The 15953-nt window shown below is 45.4% G+C and overlaps 3 protein-coding genes across 6 annotated transcripts in view; 1 reads left to right on the top strand and 2 right to left on the bottom strand.

Annotated features, from left to right (window-relative positions):
- The window catches only part of ACIN1 (apoptotic chromatin condensation inducer 1), a 30822-nt gene extending 25983 nt beyond the window's left edge, over nt 1-4839 (bottom strand). For 2 of the 3 annotated variants that reach the window (XM_037037612.1, XM_037037613.1), the window contains exons 1-4: nt 4658-4839; nt 3165-3230; nt 1036-1110; nt 73-184 (exon numbers count right to left, since the gene is read on the bottom strand). In XM_037037612.1, coding sequence (XP_036893507.1) covers nt 73-184; nt 1036-1110; nt 3165-3230; nt 4658-4837 — 433 coding nt within the window. In that variant the 5' untranslated portion in view covers nt 4838-4839. The remainder of the gene's footprint in view (nt 1-72; nt 185-1035; nt 1111-3164; nt 3231-4657) is intronic. The other variant, XM_037037614.1, reaches the window with a different exon arrangement.
- CUNH14orf119 (chromosome unknown C14orf119 homolog) lies at nt 4770-8994 on the top strand. Of its 2 annotated transcripts, none has more exons than XM_037037619.1 (2): nt 4770-4842; nt 7877-8994. In XM_037037619.1, exon 2 carries the CDS (start codon nt 7878-7880, stop codon nt 8304-8306), a length of 429 nt encoding a protein of 142 aa, XP_036893514.1. In that variant the 5' UTR covers nt 4770-4842; nt 7877; the 3' UTR covers nt 8307-8994. The 2 variants fall into 2 exon arrangements, with proteins under 2 accessions (XP_036893514.1, XP_036893513.1); XM_037037618.1 differs by lacking the exon at nt 4770-4842 and adding an exon at nt 4891-5298.
- A 333-nt stretch (nt 8995-9327) lies between these two features.
- On the bottom strand, nt 9328-13971 carry CIROP (ciliated left-right organizer metallopeptidase). The gene is given in 14 exon segments (XM_037037483.1): nt 9328-9587; nt 10078-10257; nt 10424-10644; nt 10860-11132; nt 11238-11334; nt 11411-11480; nt 11663-11837; nt 11911-12056; nt 12201-12285; nt 12482-12607; nt 12662-13006; nt 13320-13371; nt 13458-13542; nt 13677-13971. Coding segments are annotated over 14 exon segments (2361 nt in total). The 3' UTR covers nt 9328-9376.
- Between the last annotated feature and the right edge of the window lie 1982 nt (nt 13972-15953).

The raw sequence follows: 15953 nt of genomic DNA, 5'->3' as shown, positions 1-15953 counted from the left end.
ACAGGCCGATCTACTTGGTTATAGGAATAAGAATGAAGAACTCCTTGTAAGTAGTGACAGTTCTGGGCTTACCTTCAAGTTCTGCAGCTTCTCGAGCTTCACGTTCCAGACGCTGCCTAAGTAGCTCCTGCTGCTTTTCCAGATACTGTTTTATGAAACTGTTCTGGCTCATTTCCTCGCCGATCTGTGTAGAGGACATCAAAAAGGAAAGTCTAGGAAGGCAAATTAGGAAAATACAAGGAAGAACATTCCATGGTCCAAAAGTCTACCCTTTACTAGACTCAAGAAAGATGATTAAAATGTTAGATGGCCCCTTTTTAAGCTACTTCTATGCTGAGGACCAAAATAAATCGCCCTATGATACATAAAAGATGGCAAAAAGAGGAACTGCATGTAATTTTTTTTATTTTAAATATTCAGTTCCCATCCAAAGAATGATGCCTAAATAACTTAAAAGAAATACATTCCTGTAAAACTACATCATGTAATGTAAATTTTTAGATAATAAAATATATTATCAAAAAACAATCTAGCTGTGACACATGTGCTGTTGGTTGGGTGTTGTTCCACAAAGCAAAAGGTTGTTGGTTCGATTCCGGGTCAGGGCCTATGTCTGGGTCGTGGATTTGTCCTCGGTCAAGGCAACTGATCCATGTTTCTCTCTCACACTGACGTTTCTCTCCCTTTCTCCCTCTTTTCCCCTCTCTAAAAAATAAATAAAACCTTTAAAAAGGAAAATCTAAATTTTTCTTATGATAGTAACATCAAGAAATGAAACAAAAAAACTCTAGTTCACTTTTTGTTGCTAACAGAAGACCAATCTCAACCTATCCAGGCAACATTTTGACAAACATCTCCAAAATTCAAGAATAGTACTTAAAAGTACGAAAGCAAGAAATTAGAAAAAGGATGTCCATTCAACTTTTAGACAGAGTTCAAGATGCATTTTCTTTGGGTGATAAGAAATCTGTGGTAACAATATTTAAAATCCAGAGGCTTAATCCTCCCTGCCTTTTTTTTTTTTGCAACACAGACCCCCACATCACTCTTCTGTCCTTCAGCTTTCTCTTCACAAATCCTCCTCCTGAGAACCGTCTTGCTTGGCAAGTCCTATTAGAATTCCAGAAAAAGGAAAAAAATCTAAATACTTTCTATGTTACTATTTATCTTTCCTAAGTACGGTAAATGTTCGCTTTCACATAAAGCAGAAATGACTTTCTTGGTACTCAACAGGCATTGATGAAGTATGGGTTCATATATTAGAGGATACATATATTTGTTGCAAAAATGCTATGATAGCTCTGGCTGGTGTGACTCAGTGGATTGAGCACCAGCCTACAAACCAAAGGGCTGCTGGTTCGATGCCCAGCCTAGGGTACATGCCTGGGTTTCGGGCCCAACTACGTCCCCAGGGCTCGTTAGAGGCAACCACACATTGATGTTTCTCTCTTTCTCCCTCCTTTCCCCTCTCTGAAAATAAATAAATAAATAAAATCTTGTAAAAAAAAATTCCATGTCAGTAAAAGCAAAGCTTCAAAGACTAAAATGCAAAAGGAATATAATCATAAACTGGTTAACTTACATTGTTTCTAATGCTTGTTAGAGTACTTAACGAAACCTCTGTAAGCTGGCTGGATTAAGAGTCAACTTAATGAGGTGATAACAAGGTAGGAGGAAGGCAGTCTTTTTTTCCAGAGTATCTTGGGACTTAATCTAGTACTGGAGCTGCACACCACTGCACTAACAAAGATCTGGATTTTTCCTTTAAGTGCATGATACACTACAATGAGGGAATTCTAAAATATTTTATTCATTTATTTTTAGGAAAGGGAGGAAGAGAGGGAAAGAAACATCAGTGTGCAAGATACATGGATCGATTGCCTCTCACACGCCCCCTACTGGGGACCTGACCTGCAACCCAGGGATGTGCCCTGACTGGGAATTGAACCAGTGACACTCTGCTTCACAGGCTGGCACTCAATCCACTGAGTCACACCAGCCAGGGCACAATGAGGGGATTTTAAAACTAAAAAAAATCTTAAGAGATCATGCAGTTTAAGACAGTGCTAAGATTTTAGTTTTTATAGTTTTTTATTTTAAAGGAAAACTGTAGAATGATTACTTCTAAAGTCTTATGCGAAAACTCAATATACAAAGCAGATAGATCTAGTTTAAGAGCAGAGTGTGAACCCTGCTCACTTGGGAAGAAGGTGTATTTCCCAGGAAGCCGCCAAAAGCAGCTTCACAAAACTGGAGCAGAGCAGTTATAAAACTATGGATCTGGTCCAGTCTCTTGTATTACACATAGGGAAACTGAAGAAACCAAGGCCTCCAAAGGTGAAGTATCTTGCCTTAAGTAACAGAGCAACTAATTATGTTTAGGAGTAACTGCATAGTCAATATTAACACTTTTAATGGTGGGTGATTTCCAAAAGACCAAATTCTTTAAAAATCTAAATCAATACGAGAGTTCCTCAGCAAGTATTTTCCTAAATTGCCCTAGTGATTGACTACTTTATTTATACATTCAAAGACTACTACTTCCCCCAAATCAGTGGCAAATAAATGGCTTCAGATTCCTGTACAACACTTAAGTTGGAGCAACATCTTTCTGTACACACCATTTCAAGTATGTATTAGAAATTAACTAACAGCTCTTCTTTTTTGAAAGAACCAGCTCCTGGATTTACTGATTCTTAGAATTGTGCTTTTTTAAAAAAAAAAAGATTTTATTTATTTATTTTTAGAGGGGAAGGGAAGGAGAGAAGGACAGAAATATCAATGTATGGTTGCCTCTCATGAGTCCCCTGGTGGGAAGTGGCCTGCAACCCAGGCATGTGCCCTGACTGGGAATCGAACCACGCGCGATCACTGTTGTGTGGTTCAAAGACCCACGCTCAATCCACTGAGCTGTACCAGCCAGGGCTAGAATTGTGCTTTTAATCTCTGTCATTTAATTCTGCTCTGATTTTGGTTATTAATAGCTCTTCTGATTCTGTTCTTGAATTCTTTTATTAGAATTCAACTTTCCTGGTATAAGAACATTTCTGACCCAGGGAACTTAGGAAATATTGTAAGGAATTAAGGATCAAGTATACGTCATATCTTTCCATGTGTCTAGGCATCCAAAGAGCCTACCCCCTCTAATGAACCTTCTTTCTTACCTGGGAATTCGGCTGAAATGCAGCATGGGGTGTTGAGTGTTTCTGTAAATTTTCTAGCATTAGAGCCTGGTGTAGAGAAGGGCAAAAAGTCAGAAATCAGGTGGAAAAAAGCCACCCCTCCCCCAATCTTTTCGTTAAATGCAACAACTAACCATACACACTTAAACTGTATTCTCTTTCCAGGGAGGAAACGGCCTAAAAGCCGTTTACTAATACTGTTCTCATTTATCTTCAGAAGACCCTTTAAAGGTAGCCAAGGTTACTACTCCCGAATGTTCAGAGTTAAAATGCAGGCACATAAGACAATCAGTGACCTGACTAACGAAATCAGTGACAGTGACTGAGCCAGTACTACAATATAACCTCTATAGTCTTTTGGACTTCTGACTAGTGCCCCTTCTAAACCTGGCACTGCAGGTAAAATTCAAATCCTCAAATCAGCTCCAAATACACGAAACCATGGGGCTGCTGGTTTTGGACTGATTTAATTACTTGGTCAAACAGTTAACCAGGACTACATTTACAGTTACCCTGGACCAGATCTACTTAAGATTCCTTCCAAAAGAGTGGCACCTAGATTTATTAAATTTAAAGAAGAGACTACAGAACAAAGTGAGCAGACCCTGTAAACTGTGGTCTGACTTAACGATCCTCCCCAAGAAATTGTCAGTTTATGTATAAAGCAACAATCTGCCAACTCAACCCTTGAGCCAACCAAGCCCTAATCTGTACTACCCACCACATATCCTAATTCACCCCACTTAAAATCAAGACGTCCTCATCTTCCCTCCTTTTACACCAAACCCATACACACCTATCCATCCATCCACCTCACAACTATCCTACCTTAACCTACTCAAACCGATTAAAAACCAACATATATACCAACCTGCCTCACCTCTCTCACCAAGTCATCAAACTCCAATCTACCCAAATTGCTGTGGATGCCCTATAAATTATACACCCCTCTATAACCATATCCCTTCAAATTAAAGATTCTCTTCATCACATCTCCTAATGTAATCAGACATTTTTACCCTACTCCAATCCGATTTTTCTATATATCGATACCAACCCCATCAACCTCTCCGCTCAACTATACCCCTAAACTACCCCCCAGCCGAAACCAGCCCCCCCACAGGCCAGCAACACCGGCGGTAGTAGTGGGATTTAACTCCTTCTGCAGCGCATGCGCCGAAACCACAGACACAAACAAGGAGGGGGTGGGGAAAGAAGGAAGGAGCTTAAGACACTCCGGAGAGTAGCGCGCACCCTCCCATTTTGGGCTCGCGCTGCTGCCGTTAAGGCGGGAACCGGCGCTATCTCTATACCAGCGCGAGCCTCGCCAACCACCGTGCGCACGGCTCCGGAGGCTCGCGCTGGCGGCCTGAGCCAGCTCGCGCCGAGCCCCGACACTGCGCCTGCGCCGCAGCAGAGACTCGTCTCTACCGGGTCCGCTCCCCTCCGACACCCCGGCAAGGCCGTCTCCTCACCCCTTTGAGCCGCTTGACCAGGGCACTCTTCTGCCCGCTCTTGGCTAGGCCTCGCTGCTCCAGTGCGGCCTTCAGGTCGGTCACCCGCAGCGCCTGAAGAGGCTTCCCGTCCAGAGTCACCTCCTCCAGCTCCGCCATCTTGCGTGAGGTACTCGGGTCCGTCCCGACGGCTTCGGGCATCTTCGGTAATTTCCGCTAACGCCCTTCGAACGTACCGATCTGACTCCGCCCATTGCCATAATCCTCCCCTCGATTACCACTCAGAACTCCCCGAGTTCCTCCGGCACTGCTCGGGTATTTCCGTCTCCACATCGGCACCAATCGGTTCTTTCCATTTTCCCAGACGCTCCCCCCTCCCTCATCCCTCTTTCAGAGTTCGGTTATTTTCGTTTTACCGAGGCTTTGAATCGAATCTATTCGGAAGCGCTCGACTTTGGCATAATCGGGATCGGAGTTATTCGGCTCTCTCCGGACCTGACGCTGGGGCGCTTGGGTGTTTGGGGCTGGTCCGGGGCCGGAAGTGCGTGGGCTGCCTGGCTGGCCTTGCTTAGGGTTTTCAGGAAACATGGAAGCCTTGGCAGTAGATGGAGCCCAAGTACTCTTATGATGGTCTCTCGGTTCCCTGTGAGAGGAAAGGGGAGGTAAGCGGGGTAGAAGTCCTTGTCTGGACTGGGTCAGACTCGGTGTTTGCGGGTCACCCTCGTGGGGCAAGTTTCTTCTAGGGAAACAGATGCTGCCTCCCGTCCTCTTAATCCCCGCCACTCCCATCTAAGGCTACGTTTTTCTTTGGGACCTCGAAGTGCCGGGCTGTTGGGCCTCCAAAGTGGAAAAGTAGCAGCAGCGTGCCTTCGAACTTAGACTGAACCAAATCTTGATTGTTGAACTTGAGTTTGCCGTGGAAGCCATGTCGCAAGACTCGGGAAAAATTCTTTTTCCGAATAAGGGAATACAGTTCTTTTAGGAGAAATTGCTTCTTGTAGGGCCACGGAAAAAAGCCTCGCAGGACTGGTTGGTACTGAACTGATGTTAATTTACAAATAATCCATTTGGCACAAACAGTACGATAGCCCATATACAGTAGAAGTTTAAAGTTTTCATTGTTAGAGATTCAAATTGTGGTCCTTGAAAACCATTCAAGTTGGCGGACCTTATAGTTGCATTAGTGATGCACATCAGTGATAGGGCGATCAATAGGTATACTATGTTGAACTTCAGGGAAAACTGTTGAAACACACGATCTGTTATACATCTACAGCAGTGTAACACTTGTTAGATCTGTAAGTCAAGAAACCAACTATGCTTTTTTTTCAGTCGTGTATAAACACGTGACTGTTCTTTTGTTTTTCTTACTGTGTTATCTTATTTTGGTTCAGGGCACATCACTTCTGCCCTTCTTCCTGGTGCGTTACAGGAAATGTAAAGAAGTAATGGGTGTTATCATTTTCTTGGCATATTTTATTTATTTTTTAAAAGATTTTATTTATTTACTTTTAGAGAGAAGGGAAGGGAGAGAGAGGGAGAGAAACATCGGTGTGTGAGAGATACATGGATCAGTTGCCTCTCACATGCCCCCAACTGGGGACCTGTCCTGTAACCCAGGCATGTACCCTGTCTGGGAATCATACCAATTACCTTTCAGTTTGCAGGCCAGTGCTCAATACACTAAGCCACACCAGCCAGGGCTGTTGGCATATTTTAGAAGCTCTGTGTACCTTGCAAAGGAGATTCATTCATTGTATGTGATGTATTTTTTCCCCTCCACTGTTGATGGCTCTGGAATGGTTAGCATTGGGCCTTCCCTGACCAGGTGTATATACTTGATTAAAAAACGGGTACCTTCTATCACATCCATAAGATGGACCACATTAATCATTGTTTTTTTCTTTACTCAACCTGGAACATAGAAATAGGCAGGAGAAAATGGGCAAGAAATGTATTGGATAAGCTGGAATTATCGAGGGTCAAGGAACAGCAGGAGAAGAGGAAGAAAAGGAAAAACAAAAGAGATGTGGAAGTGATCAAACAAACAAACAAAAAGACGACTGCCAAAAAAGATTATGATAGCCAAAATTCCCAGAGCAAAGAATTATATAAGAGTATATGGCCTTGCTTTGGCTGGGTGGCCTACTTGGTGAAGGGTCATCTGTACACCAAAAGGCTGCAGGTTTGATTTCCTGTTCCGGTGTTTGAGGAGACAACCAATTGATGTTTCTTACTCACATCGATGTTCTTTTTCTCTCTCTTCTCTCCCCCCCTGCCCAAATCAATAAATATATCCTCAGATGAAAAATTTAAAAAGAGTATATGGCCTTGCAACTTATGAAATTGATCTTAAAAAGAAACAGATTTTTTTGCTCAAAAATTTTGTAGTGCCTTAGTAACTGGAGGACAAAATCATCATTCAAGGAGACTTGACAGGTTACATCATTGATGTCATTTTGGAAAAATGGCCAGATGTAGATGATGATAGATTTTGGAGAAGTGAAGAAGTGTGTATTTAAAATATGTATCTCGATGGTCTGAACTGATATGGCCAAAGGGAGAGATGTTATTTGAAAACATTTTTCATATAGTAAAACTGTAAACTACCCTCACCCTTGGCATTTTCACTGTTCAGTACAAGACTACTTGTTTTTAATCACCAAAGTCTAGTAGAGAGACTAATAGACTAACAGGGGAAACTGTCATGGTGTTAGCCAAAAATTTTTGGTCACTTGAAAAAAAAAGTTATTTTTATATATTTTTATAAGAATGATGCCCTGGCTCATGTGGCTCAGTGGATTGAGTGTCAGCCTCTGAACCAGAAGGTTGTCAGTTCAATTCCCAGCGAGGGCATATGCCTGGGTTGTGGGCCAGATGCTCAGTTGGAGACATATGAGAGGGAATCAAATGATGTTTCAGTGTTTCTCTTCCTCTCTTTCTCCCACCTTTTCTCTCTCTCAAAATAAATAAAGTATTTTTTGAAAAAAAAAAAGATGGAGAGAAACAGTGGTTAGGGAGGGAAATTGATTTGAAAAAGAAGGTTGGCAAGTGTAAAATAAAATTATTCTTAGATGACTTCTCTAAAGTAGTTTGATAATAACCTAATTTTTGTAAATTATATTAGTGAAAAGTAACTTTCTTTATAGATGCTGATTGAGTATGATAAGATTTCTTGTTGGGAAGTTGTATTTTGTTTGCTCTGTCTAAGGAGTATATAACAGTGCTTTTATGTTTCAGGATGCCACTGGACTCATCTTCATCATCGATGCAACTATCCTTTCCTTCTCCTTTACCCTCGGTGCCAGACAATTTTACCAACTCTTCCCCTCCCCCAATGTCTTACATCACTTCCCAGGAAATGAAGTGTATTCTTCACTGGTTTGCCAGTTGGTCAGATCCTCAGCGTGAACGTTTCCTGCAGGACCTGGTAGCTAAAGCAGTACCGGGAAAATTACAGCCATTGCTGGAAGGTCTAGAGCAGCTTAGTGTGTCTGGAGGAAATCGACCACCCTGTATCTTTGAGTGCCAGCTGCGTCTTTGGGATCAGTGGTTTCGAGGTTGGGCCGAGGAGGAACGCAATGAATTTGTCAGGCAGCTGGAGATCAGTGAGCCAGACTTCGTGGCAAAGTTTTACCAAGCAGTGGCTGCTACAGCTGGTAAAGACTGATAGGCATTAAAATCAGAGAAGATAACCATAGCTGATGAAGTCAAAGCCACAACTTGACAGTGAGAACTTCAGGTGTGTCACTTAAAGGTCTGGGAATGGTATCCTGATCTGCTGACCAAAGTCGCTGAATACCACAGGTCTGGTTATTTCAGTATTCGCTGGACTCCTAGTATGTTTTCAATCTAAGCAAATCCAGATCAGCAGTCTTGCCTCAAGAGATGTCAGACACTCAAGAATTTAATGGCTTCTTTTGTAACTATAACCAAAAGGCGCCTACACATTGTTACTCAAGTCTACTGCTGGTTCATGGGGTTATAAAGTAGAGCCCTCCAACTCCAGAAATAGGAGAGAAGGGCAATGAAAGGTCATGTTTTTGTATTTAGCTGGATTCAGATGACTGGTTTCACCACCCTTAGCAAATTCTGACATAATTATGTGACATTCTAACCACCAGCTTTCCTGTGATGATATAGTAAAATTATGGAAAAATTAGAAGAGGGAGATAATTAGTTGCTCCTTCCTCCATACTGATGTGTGTTTGAACTCAAATAGCAATGATTTTTTCAAAAGCATGTGTGATATCCTTGGAGCTGCTAGCAGATGTTCTTATTCTGTAAGTTTGCTCTACAGCAGTATGAGAACAAGTGATACTCTTTAGAGATAGAAGAGTTTATTTTTTATATCAAAATAAAGGATGAATCTTTGGAATGTTAAGTCTACCCTTTTTTTCCATTGTAAACCCAGTATGAAAGAGGCATGTTGAGAAAAGTAGAACTTAAGGGTAGATAGTAGATTGACCTCCCGTCCAGTTGTCTTTTTAATTTTATTTAATTTTTATATTTTATTTATTTTTAAAGAGAGGGAGAGAAACATCGATTTGTGGTTGCCTCTCACATGGCCCGCAATCAGGGACTTCGCCTGCAACCCAGGCACGTGCTCCAGCTGGGAATCAACCAGCGAGCCCCTGGTTTGCAGGCTAGCACTCAGTCCACTGAGCCACAATAGCCAGGGCCCACCCAGCTGTCTTAAAGAAATAAGTTCTGTCCTGCCCCATCATGCTTTCAGTACTATCACACCTCTCTTATTCCTTCAGCTAAGCCCCTAGTTGTATTTTGGACCTTTGGAGAATGGTAAGGGGCAGATGGTCCCACCTGAAGAGTAGCTCGTTTCTGATAGGCCATGATTCCCAGTGCACCCACCAGGATAAGCAGTGTTAGGCAGAGCCCTGTGGACAGACCTAGATGGATCATGGAGGAATTATGGCCCGAGGTAACCAGCAACCTAGGAACATAGAAGTAATAGTTTGCTTGGAGTAATGGCTAGGCCAACGAGGTGAAGGGCTTTACCTTTATAATACACAGAGCCCACAAAACCCTGTTTCATCCAGACAGTGAACTAAACAGGAAATCAGTAAGAGCAGCTATAGAACTTGAAAGTTGGGAGTAAGATAAAATTCCAAGTCAGCAGCTTAGATTATTGGAAGGAGATTTAACCCGATGGTGAGGGAAGTGGCTAAGGGGGAAGGGTTAGACTGGTGTTTAGGTAGCTAGACGTGGTGCCTAGGTAGTGCTTAAGAAAGGAAGGGTGCTAGGACCCCTATCTCCTAGACTTGGGGGAACCCCACTCATGAGTGGACAGGTCCCATAATGATAGGCTTGAGGTAATGTTAGTCAGGGATCCTTGTTTTCTGAAATGAATAACTGCTTAATAAATGCAGTTTCAAACATCTACATTCTAGAAATTTGGAAAAGAAAACTGCTTGGAGTATTACTTGCTGTATTTTGTAGTAAAGTTGGCTCCTCCGTAATATACTTCTAGAGGCTTCTTCTGGAGAGTCAGGGTGAGGGCCCTGTGGAGCACACTAACTGAAGGTCCTTGGCAACCAGGAGACTTCCTTATATGCACAGTGAATACCAGGCTAGTGGTAATTGAAGGGCTGTGGAAGTAGCACCTAAATGGACATTTGGATCTCTTAATGGAGGTATAGTCCCTGGAAGATATCAAATATGCAGGCTTAAGAGTGGGATGAAAAGAAAGTCTCAGAGGACAGTTGTGAAGTAAAGGACTTAGCATTCTCCCTGGCACATAGTAAAAATCAGCCCAAACTGTCCCTTTACCTGCCAGTTCCTCTGTTCACCAGAGCCTGTAGAATTGCCTCAGTCAACTCTTCCTGTTCTTCCTTCCCCAGGGAATGGCCTGGGGGCCCAGCTAAAGATAGCCTGAATAACAGGTCTTGGGTTGAAAGACTCATAGGTGGGGTGGTAACAGCATCTGCCCCTTCATTAGTCTGACACAGCCGATCTCGGGGACAGAAGAGAAGACCATAGTACCCGGGTATCTACAAGGAAACGTAGCAGGGTATGGTTAGAGTCTCAGTTACCTGCTCAAACCCTCCTTCTAAGGAAAATGTGAAGTCTACCTCAAAGTCGTGGGCTCTGTGGCTGCTTAGTAAAAAAAAAATGAACATAAAACAGGTTGGGTAGGACCACTGTATAAGCATTTCCAAATTTCTTTCTGCCAGAGTGCTATAGCTTCCTCACCTATAACACCCACCTGAATAGCCTCTCCTGGAGGGCATGAGGCCCAGGGGGATCCCTCCACCTGCACCTTGTAGGCTCCCCTCTTTGTGCATTGATGTAAGTAGCAGTGGCCAGTGAGCTCTGCTTCCTGCTGGTGTGGGATCTGCGAGGGAAACCTGGCCTTGTCCCCAGGGAGCAGTTGTGATGTGAGGTTGGCAAGGAAGCACCGACTCTGGGAATGGTAGATCTCCCCATGGGGATTCTCTGCCCCAGGTGGGAATCCATTTTCCTTCTTCCAGCATTCACTCTGAAGGGCAGGGTAGAAGGTAAAATAGTGTTTGTATCGATGCCTTCGAACTTGACTCCTCTCCAGGCCGGCTCAGTTTCACTCTGTGTTTTCTAGTCTACTCACTCGGTTGGCCAAGGGCTTGTACATGCGGCAGCCTTCCAGCACGGGGTCTGAGGAGCAGCTTCCCTTGTCCAGGTGCAGGTAGTGGCAGCCCCGTCCACTGTAGGGAGGGGATGATAGAGGGACACTAGGATTGCTGACGGCCGTACAGCCCCTCGACTACTCAGCACACACACCTGCCAGTACAGAAGAAGTCTGAGGAGCCAGTCCCACATGTGGTCACCAGGCCAAATTCCAGGCCAGATCCTGCAGGAGAGGAAGAGACAGAGCCCTCAGGACAAATGAAGCCCCAAACATCCCTCGGTGCTGTTTGTGCTTGCAGCTTCCATTCCACCTTGGGCAGCAGGTAATCCTGTCCAGCCTCTCTCACTCTCCCCAAGCTGACTTCAGCCACATGCACCCCTCTGTATTTCTCCCTTATCTCTCACCCCGGCCCCACAGCAGCTCCTCTGCAGCACTGTGATTGACTTGGTACCAGCCTGAGTCTTTGAAGGCAGCAAGAGTGATTGGGTCTAGTCGAGCGTGCTGGGCCCCATCAAAGGTAGCAGTCATTATAGAGCCTTGGAGTAGTCGGGCCTCCCAGTGTGAAGACAAAGGGCCCTACTGGAGGAGGTAGCTGGTTGCCACCTGGCTACTGCTTCTTCCTTCCGACACCCCAGGCTGTTCTTATTCTCACCTCTTCTTCTAAGGGGACGCCCAGGGAAACTCCTAGCACTCCCAAGTGTTTGGCCAGGCTGTGGCTAACAGCTGGAGTGGCGAGAAGCAGCTGTCCCCACTCATCTCGCCTTGTCACCTGTTGCCTTGTAGTACAGTTCTCTTGAACTGAATAGAGAAAGGGGAAAAGGCAATGTGAGAGGAAAACTTAGGAAAGGTGAGGTAGAATTGGAAGGAAGAAGTTCATGAGATAGCAGTGATTCTCTCCAATCGACATTGTGGGAAGACCTCTTCCTCGTTCCTCTCATTTACCGCTGGGTCCTGAGGGGCAATCCCGCCACTTCTTGAAGAGCTGTCCAGAGAAACCCAGGATATGGAGCAATTCGTGTAGTGTGGCCTATGGACAGGGACAGCAGGGTGAGGGAGACTGGGTCTGCAGCAGGATTGCCCAGACACTCCATAGCCCCCCTGCCCCATCACTTCTTAGACCCCAAGGCACCTCCTATTCCATCTTTAGTAGTTTCCTCCACTTCATGTGGGAAAGCTGCATGACCTTCCCCACCTCCCCCAACCTGTCATTATGCAGCAGTCACCATGACGATGTCACTGTGGCTGAGGCTGAGGCTGGTGAGATGTTGGGCACAGTAGACAATAGTACCAGCAAGGGGCCTGTCTTCTGAGTCCAGCTGGCAGCAGGCAGCATAGGCAATGAGAGAGGGCTGTGGATGGGTGAGGACAATGCAGGGGAAGAAAGGAGAGAAGTAGGGTAACACAGGAGAAATCTTCCTGAAAACGGAGGTCCAGTGGTACCAAGGGATGGAATAGAGGGTTTTTAATCCCCATCCAAACTTCATCAACATGCCCCAAGTTACCTCAAATAAACAATTTAATAAAAACTGCTTTATGTCCCTTACCCCTCATATTTAAGATTAAGAGAAGCAGAGTAGGGAAAAAGGATTTGATTTGAACCTCACCTCTCGGTGGCACTTGGAAGTGTGGGCAACCCGCACATACAGGAGAAAATCAGTGTTTTGGACCCCAGGCCCATCTGGCTGGACCAGTTGCGGGGGACCCTGCTCTGGCCACAAGGCATAACCTCGGAGATGGGCATCGGGGATCTGGTAGGGAGTGAAATGTGGCGTCTAGATCAGCAGATGGGCTGGACGGATAGGACCATAGGAAACTGGGTACTGGGAGTGAGGGCGGAGGGTTTCTATCCTTCGTCTGCCTCAGTGTCATGCAGACAGCTGGCTAGAACAGGGAGCTCTATCACCCCCACCACCAATATCCTACTTAATAAAGTCAGGGGGAGAGGTGGTTCAGGGCTGTAGTGTCAGGGAGCACATTTGGTGATTCCAATGCTGGTGGTCTTGGAGAGGGCTGGCCAGGCTGCGGATCTCCAGATCCCCAAATCTGAGAAACTGCTCTCACCTTTGCACCCAGGCAACTCTCTCCTCTGTACCCTAAATTCAAGAGGCTGCACCTGCCAAGAATGAATATCTGCAGGTGAGCTGGAGACTGGGTACCTCTGAAGAGGAATTGTACGCATTCACAATGATGTGAACTCACCTGTGGTAGTTTGGGGTGTCTGGGTCTCCCCAGACAGCATGGCAGTACTGTGCAGGGTCTCGGCTCAGAAGCAGAGGTCCTTGCACTGGAGGCACTTAACGAGACAAGAGGTCCATTTTACCTCAGCAGCCTAGAGTCTCAGTTCCTCTTCTGTGGAGGCAGTCTGCTTTCGATCCCTCTGTTCCTGAGCCCTCCCGACTCCTCTGGTCACCCACTCACCTGCTAGGACACCCTGGAGTCGCTGAGCAGCCTCTGTCACTGCAGCCAGGGCTTGGGATTCCCCACTCACCCCATCTCCCTTGGGATCCCAAGCTCCATCTGACACAGGGTCTCTTATATAGCAGGTTTGGATTCGGAGGGGTTGAGGATCATGAGAGTCAGGCAGAGTGTGGGAGGATGAGCGGAAGTTTGAGGAAAGTTGGGAGAAAGGGGGCCTGAGAAGGCTCACAGACTTCTGTGTCTCATCATGTAGACATCTGCTTGCGGCGGCCCCCAGGAGTAGCAGCAGAAGCATCTTCTCTCTTCTCGTGTCTTCTGCAGCCCACCCTGGGCACTGCCTTGTGTCCCCTTCCCTCACTCACTTCTGATGTTCCTTTCTTTACTGTGAGTGTGCCTGCCCCCTCCTCCACTTTTGCTTATTTTTCAAGATTTAAGTGTTGTTGACTAAATCTACAATTCCTGCCAGGAGGTCGGATGTGAACCACAAGGACCAAAGCTGCCTCCACCCCAGGGGGTGGGGGGAGGGGGTGGGGGGCACCACAGGTGGAGAGCTGAGGAAGGGGCAGTGTTATTCCCAAGGCCTAAACTGACCTTTGCAAAGAGGAGCCTCCCCACCGATGAAGGAACTCAAATACCTTGCTTCCTTCTCTCATCTTAACTCCCCTGACGTTCTGAGTGGACAACCTTGGAACCTTCTCAGAACTAAAATATGGGTGTTAACATAATGGTGTGTGTGTGTGTGTGTGTGTGTGTGTGTGTAGCTGGGCAAACAAGGCTCCTGTACTTCACTAACCCCACGTGAGAACCGGGTGGACTCTAAACCGCCAGACATGTATGCATCTCCTCCATCTGTTAGGGGACTTAGTAGGTGCCACAAATAGACGCTGGCTGACTGATATCTCCAAATGAGAAGCTGCTGTGTTTGCTCTGTGAGGCCTCACGGAAGCCAACGATAGGCATGTCCAGGAGGGAAAGTAAACTCTTTACCAAAGAGTTTTGTAAAGATGTCCTTACCAAACTCTTGGAACTCCCTCAGTTTTCTTTGCTCACGCTGTGCTTTCACATCCTGTTGACTCTGCCTGGATACCCCTCCTTCCCTGCCTGCCTGCTTAATTCCTACCCTCCCTGTAATGACTCTGGGAAGTCTTTCTTAACACCTCCAGCCCAAATCCCACACTTTGCCAGAGGGGGAGGGTGCCCTCTCTGTCCTGCTTCAAACAGAACATTTGTCATCTTCTTTTATAATTGTTGGATTGGTGGCTCTCCCTCAACGTCCTGCACCCTTTCAAGATGGGCCTTCATCCTGGCTGGCTTTGTGTCCACAACACTCAGCATAGCCCGGAAGGCTCAGTCTTCATTTTGTAGACAAAGGAACAGAACCTAACCCTATTATTTAACTTTTGAAAAGGCAGGTGAGAGGTGCTATGACTAAGGCAACACAGCTAATTAGTGACAGACAAAGCTGGGGAGGTTGAATTTTATACTTTGACATTCCAGAGCTGTGGCTGGCACTAGCCATTACAAGGGAGGCATCCAAACTCGAGCCAAGCCAACTCTGTCCCTTTCTGTCTATGCGACTTTGGCCAAGTGCCTCAGCTTTTCCATTCGCAAATATGGGGGTGGTTGCACTTGTCTGATAGGGTTGTTATGAGAAGTAAGATTTGCAAAGTGCTGAGAACAATGTCTGGCTCATAAAAACAAAGCCAAGTAAAGTGGGTATATTCTAGAGACACTTTAACTCTGGAGAAATACTCTTCTCTTGTCAACATGTACAAATCATTAGGGGACTCTTGTTCTTTCTGTAAAACAAACCTGTTTTTTTTCCCCCTCCAAGTGTTGGAATCTTTTCCTCTCCTGGTTGGGATGGGCTATCTGTGAACAAAGTTTTCCCATCAGGATTTGGGTGACGGACCCCAAGGTCGATGGGGCTCACTTCATGTTTTCTGGGTCCTATGCTTTGCTGCCTCCTTGTGGCCATAATGAGCACAGTGCGCCCCACCAGGGTAGGGGTTCACCCTAACTTCACACCAGCTAGTAGAACGCCGTACCTTCTTATAGAGGAAGTCCAAGAAACACCTCACATTTCTTCTCTTGGAATACGTTTCTCCTACATTTGCCTGGCAAATCCTTCCTGATCTCTCAAGATCCAGCTGAGAGGTTATCTGCCTGTTGAGACTTAACTCCTCAGGATGAGTTAGTTTGCATATCCTCTGTTCTCCAATAGCATTTCTTTCACATCTTTGAAGTAGCTCTTCTTTTTTTTTAATTTAATTCTTG

The sequence above is a fragment of the Sturnira hondurensis genome, unplaced genomic scaffold (genome assembly GCF_014824575.4).
Source record: "Sturnira hondurensis isolate 20B ecotype Veracruz unplaced genomic scaffold, ASM1482457v3 Scaffold0023357, whole genome shotgun sequence".
Taxonomy (NCBI): Eukaryota; Metazoa; Chordata; class Mammalia; order Chiroptera; family Phyllostomidae; genus Sturnira; species Sturnira hondurensis.
The sequence above is the reverse complement of the archived record's forward strand: the minus strand, read 5'-3'. Positions and strand labels throughout refer to the sequence as shown.